Raw genomic sequence first — 20664 nt, 5'->3', positions numbered from 1 at the left:
GGCAGAATTTTGTGGGAGGCTGCTAAAAGGAATAAGGGTATTAAGACAAGAAGAAAGTAAGAATGAGAGGAAGCAATAAAAAAAAAAAAAAGTGGTGCCAAGTAAGAAACCATGGAAGACATTCAAAATATAACACTTTCCTTAATGAGATTTGTTAATAGTTTCTTGAATCTAGCCAAACAGGATTTATAGACTGGCATTAATAATGATGACAACCACCTTTTCCCAAATCTGGGACACCTCTAGTTCTGGAGGTCTACTACTGCAAAGGCTTGGCTTTTTGTAATATCAATATGATTTGTAAGGTAATCACATTAAAAAAAAATATATGTTGAGTTCAATAATTATACTTGTATTAAACCAAAAAGCACCAAGAAACTAAGTTTATTTTCTAAATGTCATTTTTTAAAAATTCAACAATATTTGTACAATGTTAGCCCTAAAGTCTACTAAAGTGGATTCGTGTCAACAAAGGCTGTAAATATCATTAATTTGGTATATGTTTGCTATATGTTGTTATAGCTAGCAAGGAAAAAAATTCTATTGCAAGCAGAATTACACAGTAAAATGCTTAAAATAATAAATAAATTGCTAGGGTTATTTTACCTTTTTATTAATAATTAATGGTATATTATTATTAAACACAGGTTAAAAACTTGCCATGTGTTACTCAGGCCAGACATCAAGAGATTGGATTGATTAAAAAATAATCCTTAAGAGTCTGGAGCCAAGAAATAAATGCAAACTGGATCATACTTACTCCTCACTGCTCAGGTACCGAGTTCACAGCCTGCTTTCTGCACCAACTCCCAGTTTTCATGCCTCAGCACTTCTTGATTTTAGCTGGGAATTTGGTGGGAGTACTCTTTGCTCTTCCACCTCAAGCAGGAAATTGCTGCTGGGGGAGCTTCCTATGAGAGCAAAGCTTTGCCTTGCAATGTTCCTGAGGGGGAGGGGTGTAGCACAGGCTGCCTAGAATAGATCCTGGACCTTGTGCCACACAGCATTCAGCCTTCAGTCTTGTGGTCTGGGAACCAACAGCCTCATCATACCTCACATCTGCATTCCAGTTCACTAAATGATTTCACACACTAACTGGCAATTCTAAGCCTGGCCATAAAACCAACCAGGGATTCACTTCATCCATCATTGGGCTGCAGCTGCCTTTTGAGGGCCACAGCAGGGATGGAAGGGTGTTCCTAACTAGGGTTAAATCAGCCAGTGAAGACAGATCCTCCCTCAAATTCAAACCCTGGAAGACAAAATGCAGGAGAAGCAGATCTGGTGTTCAAGATGGGCCCCCAAACATTGAGGGAACTGGATTTAGATCCTTCTTCAGAAATAACTAGCCATGTGACCTTGAGTAGGTTACCTAATCTCCTAAACCTGATTCCTCCTCTATAAAATAGGGTTAACAACGCTGACCTTATTAAGGTTGGGGAAGATTTAAAAGAAATGATGCATGTAGCCCAATGTGTGCTGTGTAAGAGGGACACCAAACATGAACTCCTTTTGTGGGTAGAGGTTAAGAACCTGGGGTATGATGCCAGACTATCTGGGTTCAAATCCCTATCCCTACCATCTAACAACTTAGGGCACTGGATAAATTATGTAACCTCTGACTCAGTTTTCCCATCATTAAAATGGGGTTTTATTATAACACAAAGTAGATATCCAGTAAACAGGAGCTATTTTTGTTTGTTTGTTATTTCATTGTGAGTAAAAACAGCTTGGGTTTCCAGTGCAACCTATAGAAAATTAAGTGAGAGTTTAATGTATGTGTATTTTTTTTTTTTTTTAATCATGAAGACCTTGCATACTTTTATGATTTTTTTTCTGGGCAGACTCAAGTTATGATGCTAAGGGTGGGGCTAAACTGTAATATGAAGAAAAAAATTCAAAGAGGGAGAATAACCACCCACCAGGGAGCTATTTCTTTTGTAATGTACATTCCATTTCTTCTCCCTCATGCTTTTTAATTCCTTCCACATTTCCTGCCATAATTATCAAATGTTTGGTTTCTGACCTCACTGTTTGAGAGACTAGAGCCCAGGGAATTTGGAATTGTTTATTTTCTGTCCATAAACCTTTGAGTTAATGGAGGGGCTTGTGAGTGAAGGGTTTGTTGGTTTGTTTGTAGTGTCTCAGGAAGGTCACTGGAGTTGAAAGGAAAACATTACCAAAAAAGTGCTGAAATACTTTGACTGGAAACGCGGAGCCCCCAAAGAGCAGAGCAATGGATCTCTTACACTTGCGCAACGCTGGATTAAGGGAAAATTGAGACTTTTAAAGGCCGTTATATAGCCCTGATATGAACACAAAATCCGAGAGGACTTTACAAAGAAAGAAAAAAAAAATGCTGGTAATCATGAACTTACTTTATAAAAAAGATTTTTAAAAAAAGGGCTCTCCGCCCTAAAAGAAGAATCTCTGGAGACTCCCCCCGCCCCTTTCCCCAAGGAGTCAGCCTTGGAAGCAAAAAGCCCCCAACTATTCTCAATTTCCTTTTAAGTGAAGGAAAGAACTCAAAGGCGCCTTTTTGAACTCGGCTGCTGCTCTTGTCGCCGCCTCCGTCCCAATCCACCCAGCTCGTCCTCTCTCCCCCCTCCCCACTCTCCCTCCATATTAGCCGCGGTGGGGCTCCCGCTTACGGCCCAAACTACTTTTCCTGATTTGGAGGTTTAAGTTTCGTTAAGTAGCATTTCTGCTCGGAGCGCCCCCCTCACCCCACGCATGGAAACTCCCAGTCCCACCCCGGGAGAACATCCCCAAGACGCACTCCCCGCCCGCCAGGCGCGCACACCCAAGTGGCCCCGGATCCCGAGTTCGGACCTCCTCGGCCGCTCACCTACCTCGGCGTGGACCCAGGCGACCGCCACCAGCGCGAGCGCGAGCCAGCGTGTCCACATCTGAGGAAGAGAGAAGAGCGAGGCTGAAGGCGCCGGGCCCCGCGCCCACCCCGGAAACTTCTCCGGGTCCCGCAGAGTCGCCCCCTCCGCCCGTCCACCCTCGGGCGCCCAGAGGGGTCGGGCCACCGCGCCCCGCGCCGCGCCGCGCGCCCAGCTCTCACCATGGTCTGGTCCCGGTCTCCGGAGGGCGCGGGGCAGGGCGGCTGCAGCGAGCTCTAAGGGAAGGTGGGAGCTCCGCCGATCGGCAGCCTCGGAGGAAATCCGACCTGCGCTCGCCGCCCCTTAAGACCCCTCCTTCCCCGACTGCCTGCCCCCCAGCTCCTCCCCATTCTCCTCCCCTTCTGCAGCAGCTGCCCCCGTGGCTCGCGGCTCCCGGCTCCGCTCCGTCCTCCCCGCCCCTCGCTCTGGGGAGCCCGCGTGCGTCCCGGCGCCACCCGAACCCCTCTCCCTCTGGCCCCCAGGACGTGGGGGCAGAGGCAGAGAGGGGGCGTCCGGGGGGAAGCTGTAACAAAGGCGGAGAGGGGTGGGGGGCCGAAACCCCACCCCCGGGAGGGGCTGTAGGCTTGCGGCAGCTCTGGCGGGCCGTGGGCGCGGGCTGCGGCGGTGGCCAGGTGGGCGGTGCTGCGGAGGGCTCACGGCCGGTTCCAGGGCGGGAACCTGGCGGAAAAGGCGCCCTGCGGCCTGGGGAGCCGGAGCCGCCCCCTCTCCCCCCGCCCCACGACTGATCGAGAGAGAGCCAGAGGTGCGGAGGGACCCTTACGGGCCCGGGGACCAGGGACTCGCGGCAGGCAGAGAGAGTGCGAGGAAGTGGGCGCAGGGCCCAGAACACGGTCAGCCTGGGGAAGGCTGCTTTGGGTTCAACTGTGGATTTCCTGGGGGAGAGGTGGCAGCCGCCCTGCTCTGCTAAAAAGATCCTTAATCCAGCGTTTGCCAGCAGCGTCATCCCGTCCTCCCCTCTGGTCCAGGAGTGGTGTCCCCCTCCTCTTTTCCGCCCCCCTCCCCTTGCTCCCACACCTGTGCCCTTGTTCCCAGCCCTGTCATCCCAAGTCCCCTCCCTGTTCATACTTCCCATCTCCACCAACTTCTTCCGAAGGGCCTTCAAATGTACACTGCCTCCTTGAAGGTGTTGACTCCCCAAACTCCTAGCTGCGGCCCCTTTCCTACCTTGTGTCTGGTGTCCCTGGTGCTGAGAAGCAAATCCACTTGACGCCTCAGCTTTAACGTGCCGAAGGCTGAGCCCCACTTCCTATCAGTAACCAGGCCTGCTCATCAATCTGTTTCAGAGCAGCGCCATCCAAACGTTTCCCCTCTTCCCAGACCCCGGTTTCCTCCGAGGTCTGGCAGTTTTCCCTTTGAGATCTCACGTGCATCTCTTTACTGCCACTCACATTGCCACTTCCCTAGGCCAGACCTCCTCTTCCCTCTCTGGGGAAATCTGGAAACCACCTCTGGTTGCTTTCCAGCTCCAGGCTCTCCTCCCCTAGTCTCCACTGCAATGCATTGCCATATTTTCACTACCTGATTTAAACTCTGTCCTCCTTAGGCTCTTCCCCTCCTCAGAAACTCTCAGCGCTCTTCACCCACATCGCATCCAAGCTCTCTCCCTTCCATGTAGGTCTTCCATTAGTGGGACCAACCTATTTATGTAACCTTACTTCAACTACTTCTTATACTCCCTTTGCTGGAATCAGGCCAGTATTCTCATTGTCCTCTGAACTTTTCATATTCTTTCTTCTACCATGGCTTGTTGAGAGCCTACTGTTGTGGTTTTAGGGGGTTTCAGACAACACCCATATTCCCCATACAGGTTCACAATCCATTGAGGTAGCCACTGGAGTCCGACTGAAGGGAGGAAAATATCAACTTTGTCCTGGGCAGGCACTAGAATGGTGGCCATGCCTTTAGATCTGCCAGGACAATGGACCTGCATGTACTTCACCCCAGAATTAAATAAAATATGTTAAACGGCTCTCTTAGTACCTGGCAGTCATAAGCAGAATTGGACAATTTGCTTGTGTAACCTTGGGAAGCCAGACCTGTCCCCCACACCCCCTCAATGATTGATAGAGGGCCAATCTATCAATGCAGAGAGTCCCCTCTTGTGAAAAACTGCTTTTGTAAAATTGACTGCAGTTTTACAGTTTCTGGAAAAGCAGAAAACACATGATTTCTAGGACAGGCCAGCTCCCCCAACTTGAGGGGTCACGGCGACACATATATCATTCCTCTTTGAAGCTCACCAGATAACTCATTCCTGCTTCCTTGGTATGGAAATAGGAGATGTAGGGAATAGATGTCTCCCCACCCTCTGTCCTGGTCTCTGTGCTAGGATTGAAGGGAACTGCAGCGTAAAAGGTTTTGGCCCTCTAATAACTCACAATACTTTTTATCCTTGCACAGGCACTGCATCCCCTCAGAATCTGGCATGATCTCCTTTCCTCTCCTTCTCCTTGTGTCTTTTCAAAGTCAAAGTCTGTCTCTCTCTCCCCAGGACCCAAGTGAAGTTTCTTTGCTTCTTTAGCACCATTTCGTACAATAATTTGGCATAGGGGAGAGCATATGAGGTTTGAGGTCTAACAACCCTGGCTTTCTATGCGGTGACTACCACTTACTAGCTGTGTGACCTCAAATTACTTAAGCTCTTGGAATCTAGCAATCGAGGTTTCTTTCTCTGACAGATAGCAACGCAAATGCCGTGTGTTATAGAAAGTGCCTGGCAGGTAGTAGACCTCTATGGATGGTAGCCATTATTATTTCATTGATCTGCTTTGTATCTGAGCTGCGGTTGGTACTGTATACTAGGTACTACTGAGCCATTCAACATGTCTCATTTAATTATCACAACAAACTGAAAGGTATTTTTTATTGCTTCCATTTTCCAAATAAGGAAACTGAAGCACAGAAACATTTGTTTATTTTTCCAAGGTTAAAAGTTGGTTATATAGCCTTACAACTTGGCATTTCATTGCATACTGTTATACGATGTTTAACACTTGTTCGTGTAGTTATTGTTCTTGATTCTCCAGCTAGATTTTAAGATGCTTAGGGCATAACCAGGTTTTTTTTTTTTTTTTTTTCATATCTTTAACCTCTCCACGTTTGGGGCACAATCGATGGATTTGATTGTATCAAAATTACAAATTCCTGTTCAATCAACAGCACTATAGAAAAAATGAAAGATTAGAAAGAGATACTCAGTATCTAAAACTGACATGGAACTCATAACTGAAATGTACATATACATTACATATTCATATACATACACATATACAAATACATATACATATACATATACATATACATATACATATACATATACATATACATTCACATACATACACACTCGTGCAAATCAGTAAGGAAAAGATTGGAAACTCAGTTTGAAATGGGCAGAGGTTATGAACAGGCAGTTCCCAAACCAGGAATCTCAAATAGCCAACAAGTAGAAAAAAGATGCTCAAAATCACTGGTATTATTTAAACTGCACAACAGGGGCGCCTGGGTGGCGCAGTCGGTTAAGTGTCTGACTTCAGCCAGGTCACAATCTCGCGGTCCGTGAGTTCGAGCCCCGCGTCAGGCTCTGGGCTGATGGCTCGGAGCCTGGAGCCTGTTTCCGATTCTGTGTCTCCCTCTCTCTCTGCCCCTCCCCCGTTCATGCTCTGTCTCTCTCTGTCCCAAAAATAAATAAAAAATGTTGAAAAAAAAATTTTTAAACTGCACAACAATCCTATGAAATCAATATTATTTTATTACCTCATTTCACAGGTAAGGAAATTGAGACAAAGGCGGTTTAAGTAATTCGTCTAAGTTATACATTAAGTGATAGATGTTACTTTACAATCATCACAGAGGCAAAAATTAGAAAGTTGAACAATGCTAAATGTTAGCATGTGGGTAGTGCAGTCTTTCTGGTGTATTGTTGTGATTAAGAGCATGGGTTTCGAAGCCACATTGTCTTGGTTCAAATGTACATTGGTAGTAAATCTTGGCTTTACTACTTACTGTGTAACCCCGGGCAAGTTATGTACTCTCTCTGCATCTCAGTTTCCCCATTTGTTAAATGGGGATAATAATGGTACTGATTCCATAGGGTGATTGTACAGATTAAATGTGTTAATATGTGTAAATTACTTATAATTGTGCCTCATACCTAAGTGTATAAGTATTGTGTGCTACTAAGGGAGTAATTCAATAGAAGGTCCTTGCAGGTACTGATGATAATTCTGTGCTACAATACATGATTAATGTAACTCTCTACAATAAACAAACAAACAAACAAAAACCAAAATAGTAACAACAAAACAAACTGTATGAAGAAGTTGACAATTATATCAGTGAGGAATTCTTTTGGTTGCCGGTAATAGAGAAGCTAACTTAAATAAAAGACTTATGCAACTAAATGGAATTTATTGGCCATATAGCTGAGAGATCCAGGGGGTAGGTTAAGCTTCAGGAAGGATTTCATCCAGGAGCTCAAATAAGGTCATTAAGGATCCAATATCTTGCCATTTCTCTCTTTTACCTTAAAACAATCTTATTCCATCCCTGGGTTTCACAGAGTGGCTCCTTGGAGTTCCTGTCTATGCTCTGAGGGTGGTAAACTGGCTATAGAGCTGGCCCCTTGGATCTCACCATCTGGATGAAGGAGAAAGCCTCTTTTGGGAGCTGCTACAAAAGTCCTAGAATTCATGCTTTTTAAAGTGTAGTTCAGTTTCTTGATATCCTCATGCTGATCACTATGACTGGGGGGCTGGGCTGGGCTGATAGGCTTAAGCCAACGAGGACTGACCCAAAAGAAAATCAGGCTAATGTCAGGAAAAGAAGCAATTGAATGCTGGAACTAGCCAAATAGTATCCACCGCAGCAACAAATCACCAACCCACATTATGAAACCAGTACTCTCCTAAGTGGGGTGTAGGGTCCCCAGAGGGCATGAGAAAAGAATACTAGAACTTCTATTTTTACTTATTTCTAATCCAAAAATAGAAATTGACTTGCAAACAAATAGATAGACTCTGGCACCCATATTTAATCCATATGTCAGACAGTCATGAGTTATACTCCATTGCCAAGTGCCATGAGGAGAGTGGGCGTTCTCCTACATAAAGGGACTGACAGCAGCTAGTTCCTTTTAACATATTGTAATACACTGCAGTGTGCCCACTTAAATGGATTTACATATTATACTATTCAGTTTTAATTAAACTAGATTAGAAACATTTTGGCTTTGCAACCATAAATTGAGGATAAAGATTTTTCCTATTAATAAGAAAAGGGCAGAGCTGACATGTTTGCTACATATGAGAAGAGCTGTCTTCCACATAAACAAGGTAAAAACAATAACCTGATCAAATCTGACAATCAGTCAGTCAACAAACTCAGAAGTAAAAATAAGGCTATTTGAAATATGGATTCACATTCATTATTACTGGTAATAACTTCATAGTAAGTATGCTTTGAGATATCTGTTAAAAATACTTAGGAGATGCCTGGTGGCTCATTAAGCATCTGACTTCAGCTCAGATCATGGTCTCATGGTTCATGAGTTCGAGCCCCATGTCAAGTTCTGTGCTGACAGCCTGGAGCCTGCTTTGGATTCTGTGTCTCCCTCTCTCTCTGCCCCTCCCCTGTTCACACTCTGTCTCTCTCTTTCTCTCAAAAATAAATAAATATTAAAAAAAAATTTTTTTAAAAACTTAAGATTGACAAGAACTTCAGAAACTATCCAGAATATAAGACAAATATCTACCTTTTTGTTTCTGGTGATATCTGAAGATATGCAATACTCAATTCAGTCCTTTAGAAAATTTCCCTCTATTTTTCACAAATAAGTAAATAAACCCCTGGAACTCTTTGTCAGAAGATTTTTGAACAGACTGGAAATCTTGGTTGAAATTTTTAATTTATTTATGTATTTCTTTTTTTAATGTACATTTATTTATTTTGAGGGAGAGAGAACGTGGGCACTCATGAGCGTGGTGGGAGGGCAGAGAGAGGGAGAGAAAGGATCCCAAGGAGGCTCCTGAGAGAGGTGGAGCCGGATGCGGATCTTCATCCCACTAACCATGAGATCACGACCTGAACGAAAACTGAGTTGGACACTTCACAGACTGAGCTACCCAGGCACCCCTGTTGAAGTTGTTAAATTGTGCATATATAAGAGTTTTTATGGGGGCGCCTGGGTGGCTCAGTTGGTTAAGCCTCCGACTTCAGCTCAGGTCACGATCTCGCGGTCCCTGAGTTTGAGCCCCGCGTCGGGCTCTGGGCTGATGGACCAGAGCCTGGAGCCTGCTTCCGGTTCTGTGTCTCCCTCTCTCTCTGCCCCTCCCCCGTTCATGCTCTGTCTCTCTCTGTCTCAAAAATAAGTAAACGTTAAAAAAAAAATTTTTTTTAAAAGTTTTTATGGATGCGCATCTTTACTGTTTTAGACAACAAATTCACCTAATGATAAAACATTTCTGAATATCCAATTTCAGAATATTTTCTCCATAGCACAAGTTTATTTTTAAAAACTATTACTAGGGTCCTGGGTGGCTCAGTCAGTTCAGCATCAGACTCTTGATTTCAGCTCAGGTCATGATCTCATGGCTCATGAGATTGAGACCCATGTGGGGCTCTGTGCTGACAGTGCAGAGCCTGCTTGGGATTCTCATTCTCCTTCTCTCTGTCCCTTCCCTGCTGTTCTCTCTCTCTCTGATCCTCTCTCTCTCTCTGTCTCTCTCTTTCTCTCAAAATAAATAAATAGACAAAACAAAAGCAATTACATTCTCACTCATTATTAGCATCACAAAATTTCCTTGAAGTGGTAGATTGTGTATGGATTAAAAAAATCGAATAGCTAGCATTCTGCTTATCACACAAAAAGACAACAAATTTGGAAGTGCTGTTTTATGTCAAATATTTGTTTTCAAGTTCAACATTTACCGTGTCTGTTCCAAGATAGTCTGTGAGCCTCAGTGTGGTCTAAAATATTTTTTTCATATCCCATATCCCATATCATTTCACTTCCCATATCACTTCTAAGTATTACATATAATCTGCTATATGTTATAAACATATAACATATAAATACAATTTATAAAATTAACCACATCAGGATCTTCCTGTAGCATGCTTTACAGGTCTGGTCCAGGGGTGTGTTGCAGTAGCTCAGTTGTGAATGGTGCAGCAAAGGATTTCATGTGTGAGCATAGCAGTGAAACTTTACCTGAATGCTTCTTTTTTTTTTTTTTTTTTTTTCAACATTTTTTTATTTTTTATTTTTGGGACAGAGAGAGACAGAGCATGAACGGGGGAGGGGCAGAGAGAGAGGGAGACACAGAATCGGAAACAGGCTCCAGGCTCCGAGCCATCAGCCCAGAGCCTGACGCGGGGCTCGAACTCACGGAGCGCGAGATCGTGACCTGGCTGAAGTCGGACGCTCAACCGACTGCGCCACCCAGGCGCCCCCTTACCTGAATGCTTCTGTGCATTCAAAGAAGCCATTCCTCTGCACCTTCACTCACACAGTTCTTGCAGAAAATACTTTCACTCAAGAAGACATTTATTCTTTAGAATGTATCTTTTCTAGTAGCGCTTTCTTTAGTTGCTCACAACAAATCAGTTCTTGGTTTCTTTCATTATTGAAGCAGAATGTAGCCAATATGAGATGATGAGAAACATTTTAAACATCTATATTTTCATTCTCTCTTTGGCAAATCTGCATGAAGTAATTTGCTGGAATACTTGTTTTTCCTGTTGATCTTTACATATATATGGATTTATTTATTGGATTTTTTGCTAATTCCAATGGTGTACACTGACCAAAGAGTGCATTTGTCTCACACTGTTTTCTACGGACTATTTTTTTTTTAACTTGAGAGAGAGAGAGAGATCATGAGTGGGGAGGGGGCAGAGAAGGAGAGAGAATCCTAAGCAGACTCCACATACTGATCATGGAGCCTGAAATGGGACTTGATCCCACAACCTTGGGATCATGACCTGAGCCGAAATCAATAGTCAGATGCTCAATGGATGGAGCCACCCGAGTGCCCCTCCATGTACCATTTCTACTATTCCTGATTAGAACGAGAAGATAATTGTTTCCCCTAAAGGCATGTCTTTTGCCATTAAGTCAGAAACTTACAAGAAAGTCTTACAAATTTAATATTAAATTTTGACAACATTTCTATATATATTTGGAGTGTATTGGTATGCTAGGACTGCTACAACCAAATACCACAGACTGCTTGGCTACCAACAGCAATTTATTTTCAGGCAGTTCTGGAGGCTGGAAGTCCAAGATCAAGGTGCTGGCAAGGTTGGCTTCTAGATAAATCCCTCTCCTTGGCTTGCAGATGACTACCTCCTCACTGTGTCCTCACATGGCCTTTTCTCTGTGTGCATCTGTCTCTGGTACCTCTTCCTCTTCTCATAGGGACACCAGTCCTATGGGATTAGGACTAACGTCTGACCTCATTTAACCTTAATTACTTCCTTAAAGGCCCTGTTTCCAAATACAGCCATATTGGGGGTTAGGGCTTCAACATACAACTTTTGAGGAAACACAATTCAATCTATTAGAGAGTGTTAACTTTGTCACATCTGACAGTTATTTGTTTATTTATTTATTTATGTATTTATTTATTTCATGGGGGAGGGGCAGAGAGAGGTGGAGAGAATCTTAAGCAGGCTCCAAGCAGAGCCCAATGTGGGGCTTGATCTCACGACCCTGAAATCATGACCTGAGCTGAAATCAAGAGTCAGATGCTCAACCAACTGAGCCACACAGGTGCCCTACCTCTGACAGACATGAAATCAAATATCAAAATAAACTTGACTTAGACCTTCAGTTAGATCTGTCTCTAATTTGCTTAATGTTAAGCAAATATTTCTAAATGAAATGAAAACATCAGTCTCACTAAATATTTTTTCCAGTGAGAGCAAAAGGGTTTTTGAACATTAATAAGCAAAATGAACTGTTCTTTCAATGTTGATTATTTTATCTTGAACTCATTTTGTTATTTTATATTTTATGTATGTTTTTTTGTTATTGTGGAGTTATATGACCATAAATTTGCGTATCATTGCTACAGAAAACCAAATCTCACACTTAGGCCAAAAGAACAATTCTAGAATTGAGTCCAATATTTATTATTTTTAGTCACATTCATTGTGACACTAATCAAATTCACTGTGACATTTTGTTTACTTATTGGGAACAACTGTGACAAGATGCTTTTATCGGCAACTTAGGGAAATAAAGTATTCATTAAATATTTATGTGTTTATTGACATATGCAGAGCAATGAGTAATTTAAATGCGTGTCTATTCCACCCTGTCTACAGGTGCTAGATCTGCACAATCTCCTTCAAGTTAATTTCTGAAAACTCCATAATGGATGCTATAAAATTTCATATTTTATTCACAAAACCATGATGTATGATAATCAGTCTACTTGTCATGATCTTGGTAGGCCTATTAATTTGGCTAAACACGAAAATTTTATATAATGAAATCGTCATGATATTCAGCACACATCTATTCTTTTTGCAGCCAGCACGTTTTCACTCCACGTCAGGTACCCATACAGTGTCTCTGTAGAGTACCACTTCTCTTCCCCTCTTACCTTCCCACTTACCTTCCACCTGAGAGGTAAAGCAATGATGGAGAATAAACCAGTCAGTGCATTTCTTTCCCTTGATCACAATTTAGGAGTAGGTATCTGACAGAAGTTACACCAAATCTCATACTTAGTCCCAAAAGAAACTTCTAGAATTGAGTACAGTAGTTATTATTGGAATTCAGATTTATTGTGACACTAATCAAATTCATGCGATGTTTTGTTTAATCATTGAGAACACCTGTAACAAGATGTTTTCATTAGCAACTTGGGGAAATAAAGTGTTTATTAAGTATTTATGTGTTTATTGACATATGGGCCAATGAGATCCAATTCCAAGATTTTTGTTCTACTAACTCTCTCTTCCACTGGCCCAAGGATAAGGCAATGTGAGTCTGAAGCTGCAGGAGGCTACCTCCTGGAGCCTGAGATACTGCCAACCCGAAAGTGGCAGAACCTTAGAGATGGGGCCCAATAATATCATCGGGGCCTCCAATTGAGCCAAACCTGATTAGTCCCAGACTTTTTTTTTAATGTTTTTTTTTTTTTTTTTTTTTTTGAGAGAGAGAGAGTGAATGAGAGAGAAGAGCAGGGGAGGGGCAGAGAGAGAGGGAGAGAGAGAATCCCAAGCAGGCTCTGCATTCTCAGTGCAGAACCGGACATGGGCTCCATCCCACGAACCATGAGATCACAACCTGAGCTGAAATCAACAGTTGGACACTTACCTAACTGACTGAACTACCCAGGCACCCTTAATCCCAAACTTTTGGCTTTATTGTCTGCTTGCTTTGGCTCAAGCCTCTTAAGCTAGGTTTTTGTGTTTTTGTTGTTTGTTTGTTTTTGGTCACAGTTGAAAACAATCCCTGGCAGCAATGGGCTGTCTCCTCCATTCCCAGTCTGCTGCAGACATGGGCGTGTAGGTTATTTAAGACATCTTTAATGCAATTACTAAACTCAATTCATACGAGCCGAAGCCAAGAGGAAACTTATTGGCTGGTGAGGATACATGGGGTTACAGGAAGTGGTGTTGGAACTAAGGTCTCAGGGACTTGGATGGGATTTATGGCAGGAAAAAAAATGCTCCTCCATCCTCAACAAGATATTCACTTCCTAATCTCTGGAACCTGCAAATGTTACCTTACATGGAAAAAGAGAGAGAAAGAGAGAGAGAGAGAGAGAGAGAGAGAGAGAGAGAGAGAGAGAGAGAGATTTACATGGCACACCTTATAAGGATCTTGAAAGGAGGAGCTTATCCTAGATTGTCCAAGTGGGCCCTAAATGCAATTCCATGCATCCTTATAGGAGGTTAGGAGACACACACTCAGAAGGCAGCATGAAGACTGAGGCAGAGATTGCAATGGTGCAGCTACAAGCCAAGGAACACCAGAGAATGCTGGCAGCCACCAGAAGCAGGAAGAGGCAAGGAACAGATTCTCCCTGAGTCTGCAGAGGGAGCGCTGTCCTGCTGACACCTGAATTTGAGTTTTCTGGACTCCAGAACTGGGAGAGAATACATTTCTGTTGTTGTAAGCCACTGAGGTTGTGGTAATATTTTACAGCAGCCCCAGGAAATGAATACAGGACTCAATACTGTAAGTTCTCTCTCTCTGTCTCATTAGACTCTCAGCTTATTCTGCAGTTTTAGTCTCTCCATATGGCTGAGGAGATGGCTAGTGCGAGTCCCAAAATTGCATCCTCTCAGCTTGGGAACCTTGGCAAGAAGAGAGCATTTATTTTCCCAAGGTCCATACACCCAACCCAGAGAAGGATTCTGATCGGTCCTGTTTGTGTCATGTGCCCTCTCCCTCTGGGACAAAGGACATTGACAAGGTGGAGGTCCTGGGGTTGGCTGTATTTGAGTCATGAAACCATCCCTATAGCAGGCAGCACACTCCGATTGGTAACTTCACAAACCACATAGTATGGGGGAGGTTTTTCAAAGAAGGGGAACCAGGAAGACTAAAACAACAAATACCTACTGCAAGGCCAGATCCCTGGGGTCTTTCCCAGCCTGGGACACCATGAGGACATGTAGGGCTGTGGGCAGAAAAACAGACTTGTCCCTGAGATGTGGGGCATTGGATATTCCCTCCACTAATCCAGATATAGAAGTAAACAACTGCCTTTGGAATTTATGTGGAGAATGGGAAAGCAACGTGTTTGATCAGAATGATGGGCCCTCCCCCATAGGTTCCAGTCAGAGTGCAACCAGTCTAGGCTGGACAAGAGGGTGGCCTCACTGGCACTATGAAGCACCGTGAAGTTAATTGGCAGCATCAGGTTATGGAATGGTTGGGGCTCTCTGGAGAAGATCCCTGGGGATAGGGTTTTTCATGGCCAGAGCCCAAGGCTGAAGAGAGTCATTCCTCATTCTCTGGCCATTTCATGTCCCTCTCTTTCTTCATGTTAGTCTCCTCCTCCTCCAATTCCCTCCCTCTCTCTTCTTTCTCTCTTCTACTTCATCTCCCACTCTTGAGAGAAGGAACAGGATGCTTATGCACTAGCCATGGGCTTTGTAGAAAGCAGTTTATGCTTTTTAATTTTTTTTTAATGCTTTGGAAAAGAAACTGCCTTCCCCTGACTAGTTTTGGTGGAACACTCTATTATCAGCATAATCACTGACATTTATCATAAAACCTCACTACTGAGATTCTCCCAGGGCCTGGGCTACTCCCCAGGAGTAAATTGAGCACTTTTAAGCAATGGCTGGGCTTCTTTCAGACCCTAGGTATTATTTTTAATGTACCAGCAAAAGCTAAAAATGGAAGTGAATAAATGCAGCTGTTTAAAAGAAGTGATCTGCACCTGAAGGTCATTCAGTAGAATAATTTGGCTCATTAAGAATGTGGGAACATGGCAGAAAATACTTACTTTTACTGGTTTTTCATAGTAAATAGAAATGCTGCCATTAACCTGCTGAATACCACTCAGATTGAGCCTACCAGAGATGTTACTTCGACACCCCCTCCAGCTGGGTCTGCCCCCTCAATGCCTCCTCTCTGCCTTCATTAAATTTTTAGTCACTTATGGCTATGTCCAAAGAAAGCTGACTCTTTCAACTTACTGACTTAAATAGCTGTGATGGATGTATGGGGAAAAAGGATGCAATATCTCTGCAGAGAAGAGACTATGTTTTTTATGCACCAGCCATGGGCTTTTTTATGTGAGGAAATGGTTCTACTCCAAAATGAATGACAATCTCTGGACCTGATTGACTGTGTGTTGGGGATCCCCTAGACCACTCTCAGATTTCATGATTCACTAGAAGAACTCATAGGACTGAACATACACGTGTGTTCATGGCTATCATTTGTTACAGGGAAAGAATACAAAGCAACAGCAGTAAAAAGTAAAGAACATGTGGGGAAGAGACCAGAGGAAACCAGGTACAAGTTTACAAGTTTCCAAGAGTCCACTCTAGTCATCCAGTGGATTCACACAGAATGCACTTAATTCCTCCAGTTGGTCCTTAGGACAATATGTATGGCATGTTTTCTACCAGGAAAGCTCATTAGAGACTCAGTGCCTACTGTTTTTATTGGGGCAGTCATGGAGGCACTCTCTGCTTAGTACATACTAGAAGTCCAGACTCTTAGAAGGAAAGCAAGTGTTCAGGATAGCCCAACTCTTTGAACCACTCTCGTTATTTCTGGGGATGATGAGGTTCCTCCTGAAATCCAAGTGTTTTGAAGCCAGCTGTGGACCAACCTTGTGGTCAAGGATTTCTGAGGATAGAAGTCTCAGACTTGCTATGGTAACTCTTTAATCTCCACAATTTACCAGTGGCCATAGCATTTTCTGCATTACGGAAAACATGACATTATAAAACAGAACATATTGGGGCACCTGGGTGGCTTGGTCGGTTGAGCGTCCGACTTCGGCTCAGGTCATGATCTCACGGTCCGTGAGTTTGAGCCCCGCGTCGGGCTCTGTGCTGACAGCTCAGAGCCTGGAGCCTGTTTCAGATTCTCTGTCTCCCTCTCTCTCTACCCCTCCCCTGTTCATGCTCTCTCTCTGTCTCAAAAATAAATAAACGTTAAAAAAATTAAAAAAAAATAAAACAGAACGTATTAATAAAAATTAGGAGATATACCATGTAGACTCAAATATCTTTAATGCCCCCAGCTTTCTTTCAAATGGTACTTATGTGCCATGTGTTTACCCTACTATCCTGACCATAAATAATGGAATAAGGGATTTCTCTTTGAGTCAAAAGGAAGAGGTATAGTCAGACATAACAGAGACCAAGATCACAGAGTCTGACCAGTAACGGGAACTACACAGTAGAGGGTGACAAAATGATCAAAGCCACCGTTCTTAGAATAATAGATGCTAGATGGACAAAGGAAAAGTGGGTGACTAATGTTCAGACTGAGTGAGAACAATGTCGAGTAACTGTTCCAGGTCTCTCTGAAACCTGGTGTGCTCCTCAGTCTTGGAGGTCTATGGTCAAGATGGATGATGGTACACATTCTATTGTATCCTTGCAATGAACACATTTCCTTCATTAATAGGAGTGTGTCTTTTCCTAGCAGTCTGGATGAGCCTAACTAACACAAGGGTAAATATTCCCTTTATACAGGGATTTGGCAACTGAAATGACAATAGTTGTACTACAGGCATCCAAGGAAACTTGGAAGGGTAGATTTTAGGTCAATAACAGGAAGTAGTACCTTACATTGCAAAAAGGAAGTTTCAGAACACACCTCACTCCCTCAAAAATAGAAAACATAAGTAAGCTTAAGAAACACTTCAAAAACTATCTGCATGGTTGAGTCACAAGGAGTTATCGGAAAAGATTCAATATGTTGGGACTATTTCCTCTCCTATGAGATGGATGTCAAGAAAGAGAGTGATAATTTCTTATGACATAACTCTCATGTCCTTGGCACATACAATGCCAGGCAGGATGAACCCAGGGTGGTCTGGAGCAAGTTTTCCTCTTGACAAGACTGCCAGTAGGGGCTGTGAAGTTGAGAATAGACCCTGAAAATCTGAGCTCTGGGAGGCCCAAACCAGACTTGAAAGGTGGGCTGAAGCATCATCATGGATTCAGTGGGAGGCAATATTCAACCCCAGCTTCCAAATCAGGCTCCGAGGTGGGAGTATAGTATATTTATCAGGTTGTCTGTAGATTAAAATTTTTTTTTTCCAACGTTTTTTATTTATTTTTGGGACAGAGAGAGACAGAGCATGAACGGGGGAGGGGCAGAGAGAGAGGGAGACACGGAATCGGAAACAGGCTCCAGGCTCTGAGCTGTCAGCACAGAGCCTGACGCGGGGCTCGAACTCACAGGCCGCGAGATCGTGACCTGGCTGAAGTCGGGCGCTTAACCGACTGCGCCACCCAGGCGCCCCAGATTAAAATTTTTTAATGTTTATTTTTGAGAGAGAGAGAGAGAGATGGGGGGGCAGGGGCAGAGAAAAGAGGGAGACACAGAATCCAAAGCAGGTTCCAGGCTCTGAGCTGTTAGCACAGAGCCCAACGTGGGGCTCGAACTCATGATCTGTGAGATCGTGACCTGAGCCAAAGTCGGACACCCAACTGACTGAATCACCCAGGCGTCCTGGTTGTCTATAAACTAAATATATCCTGAGTCAACATTTTGGGACTCTGCAAGGATGAGGATAATCAGAAGTGTATTCCATGGACAAGGCTTAGTCTAGGATGTTCTTGTGGCTGCCCCTAACACAGAGTTAGGGTGGGAGAACACACCATCTGCCATCTGGCTAAACACTTCAGAGATTTCCATTCACATGTCCTTGGCTGAGGCAGGACTGTGATTAGAAAGGATGGTTTCATTCCAACACCATCACCTTCTTAAGGAAAGGATAACCTCTCTTTATCTGGCATGTGACTTTTAGTTGTACTTGAAGTATTTGGGGCTGTTCAGAGATAGTGCTAAGTGGCACAAGAATACTTACCCTGGAATGATTGCTCCCTAGTGATCTTCCTAGAGTAAAAGTGATAAGGGTTGTCTCTCCAGAACTAACAAAGAAAGACTTTCTATATTGCTCTTTTAGAAACATGAAATTTACAATTTAATAATTTATAATATGGCATGATTTTATGCCCTGAATCTTTTTTGGGTTTTAGCTTTTGATATCTAAGGGCTAAGCTTTTGGATCTCAAAATGCTTTTTTCCTGAAAAGCCTGTTGTGAAACACAAAAGCTGAAAACTGACTTTGTTATTTGCATTTTATTGAAACAAGCCTACCCTGAGGCAATGACAACTTCAGGTCTAGGTCAAATGGAGTCTGGTTAAAGGACATAACAAAGTGTGGAGAGTGGATAAGAGGAGAACGTATCAGGTTATATTACCTATTCTATATGCCAATGTGGTATTCATGAATTGGAGGACTTAAGTAGATCCCAGAGTTTCCTTTGCCAATGTCAAGGTTCTCCTCTATGGAAAGGTAAAAGACTTCCCCTTGCTGAGATTCTACTATATGGTAACGTGTCATCTTCCCCGAAATTTGGGTTGGATGGGGCAGCCTCAACAATCTAAACACCACTGGAGACAGGAGGCAGCAAGCAAAACCTCTAGGTTACCAAAACAGATTTCACATAAACCACACATCAAAGAGTTCATTCATAGGCAAGCCCGCAAGCCCTCAAAGCAAGCCTATTTGCTTTTATTTACATATTCAAACCCTCTGTTATCCAGTTTATAGGCTGGGCTGGAGTTAGTACTTGACAGAAGGATCTGGTTGTATATTGCAAACAGGAGGAAAGACTGCAGTTGCGTGAGAGCAACAGAGGAGTCAGAATACAACAAAAATCAGGCACAAACATTTCAAACGTCAATGCCGTCTGGGGACTTTAGTGTAAAGATAACGTGTCTTAAATTTCTCATTTCTTCCTGTAACCAGTACTGTAAATGATAAGTGTCATAGCGCTCAGCGAGCATTCAGAGGAATCTGATCCAAGTATGAAATATGGGATTCATAGTTTAATCAAGTGACTTAATAATAATAGTGTGACATGATTTTATGCCTTTTGGGGTCATTAACTTTACAAAATGAAAAGTCAGGCTTTGTGATCCCAAAACTCCTTTTTTTTTTTTTTTTTTTTTTTTGCAAAGACTGTTATGAGCTGAATTGTATCCCCCCTCCCCAAACTCATATGTTAGAGCCCTAATCTCAGAATGTAGTTGTATTTAGGGATAGAGTCTGTGAAGAGGTGATTAAGTTAAAATGAGGCTATTAAGGTGGGCTCTAGTCCAATCTGACTGATGTTCCTTTAAGAGGAGATTAGGACATATAGGGAAACCCAGGGGTGTGCACACATCCAGAGAAGGCCACGGAGACACAGTGAGAAGAGAGCCATTGGGGAGCCAAAGAGAAAGGCCTCAGAAGAAACCCAACCTGCTAGTGCTTTGACCTTGGATTTCCAGCCTCCAGAAGCATGAGAATGTAATTTTCTGGGGTTTAAGCCACCCAATCTGTGGTATTCTGTTATGGTGGCCCTAGAAAAGTAGTACAAAGACTATTTTGAAATCCAAATGCCGAAAGTCATCTTCTGTGTTATCTTCATTATACTGAAAAAAAAGCCCACCTGAGGCTTTATAATTTAGTCACAGAGTAGTCCAGCAGATTTTCCAAGGTCCGCAGGAAGACACAGATTTGACCCCAGTGCTCTTCTCTCTGGGCAGGCAGGTTGGGATAGCAGAAAAAACATAAGCCTTCTGGTAAATCTAGGCTCTTCCACCTAGAAGATGGGCTGCAGTTTAAAACTGTCACTTTTCTGAGCCTCAGTTTGCTTATCTATAAAACAGATGAGCTGTGAAAATTACATGAGGTTACATTCAGGCTGCATATATAAAATACCCAGCATGGGCCTGGCATGTAATAGGCAGAAAGCAAACAAATATAGTTCTATTACTATTTCTGCTCACTTTATCATGACCTTATCATGACCTTGGTATTCTCTGCTGGAAAAGAGCAGGGGGAAGCATGTTATTTTTAAAATAGATTTTTAGCCCTATGTGCTAACATTCAAATGTCTGGGTGGTTGAAAAGATGAGCATTAGGTGTTCAGAGTGCTGGATTATCCACAACTGTTCTCCAAAGACTGTCAAGAGTCAAGATTTTGGTGTAAATATTTTGTGTCCTCTGAACTGTTTTTAATTCCTATTTTTTCAGTGCTCCAC

At 43.1% G+C, this 20664-nt stretch overlaps 1 protein-coding gene and 1 long non-coding RNA gene across 5 annotated transcripts in view; one reads left to right on the top strand and one right to left on the bottom strand.

Annotated features, from left to right (window-relative positions):
• FSTL1 (follistatin like 1) overlaps positions 1 to 3203 on the bottom strand; it is a 76787-nt gene extending 73584 nt beyond the window's left edge. For all 4 annotated transcript variants that reach the window (XR_009262151.1, XR_009262150.1, XR_009262152.1 and 1 more), the window contains exons 1-2: positions 3071 to 3203; positions 2853 to 2909 (exon numbers count right to left, since the gene is read on the bottom strand). Coding sequence is in view for 1 of the 4 variants with exons in the window: in XM_058731268.1 (XP_058587251.1) it covers positions 2853 to 2909; positions 3071 to 3073 (60 nt within the window). In the remaining 3 variants the exon portion in view is untranslated. The remainder of the gene's footprint in view (positions 1 to 2852; positions 2910 to 3070) is intronic.
• A 206-nt stretch (positions 3204 to 3409) lies between these two features.
• LOC131512489 (uncharacterized) lies at positions 3410 to 4878 on the top strand. The gene is made up of 2 exons (XR_009262153.1): positions 3410 to 3739; positions 4717 to 4878. It is a non-coding gene; the product is annotated as an uncharacterized LOC131512489 (long non-coding RNA).
• Positions 4879 to 20664: the final 15786 nt, after the last annotated feature.

This window comes from Neofelis nebulosa, chromosome 5, assembly GCF_028018385.1.
Source record: "Neofelis nebulosa isolate mNeoNeb1 chromosome 5, mNeoNeb1.pri, whole genome shotgun sequence".
In the NCBI taxonomy this organism is placed as follows: domain Eukaryota; kingdom Metazoa; phylum Chordata; class Mammalia; order Carnivora; family Felidae; genus Neofelis; species Neofelis nebulosa.
Note: the sequence above shows the minus strand (reverse complement) of the source record. Positions and strands in the feature narration are given on the sequence as shown.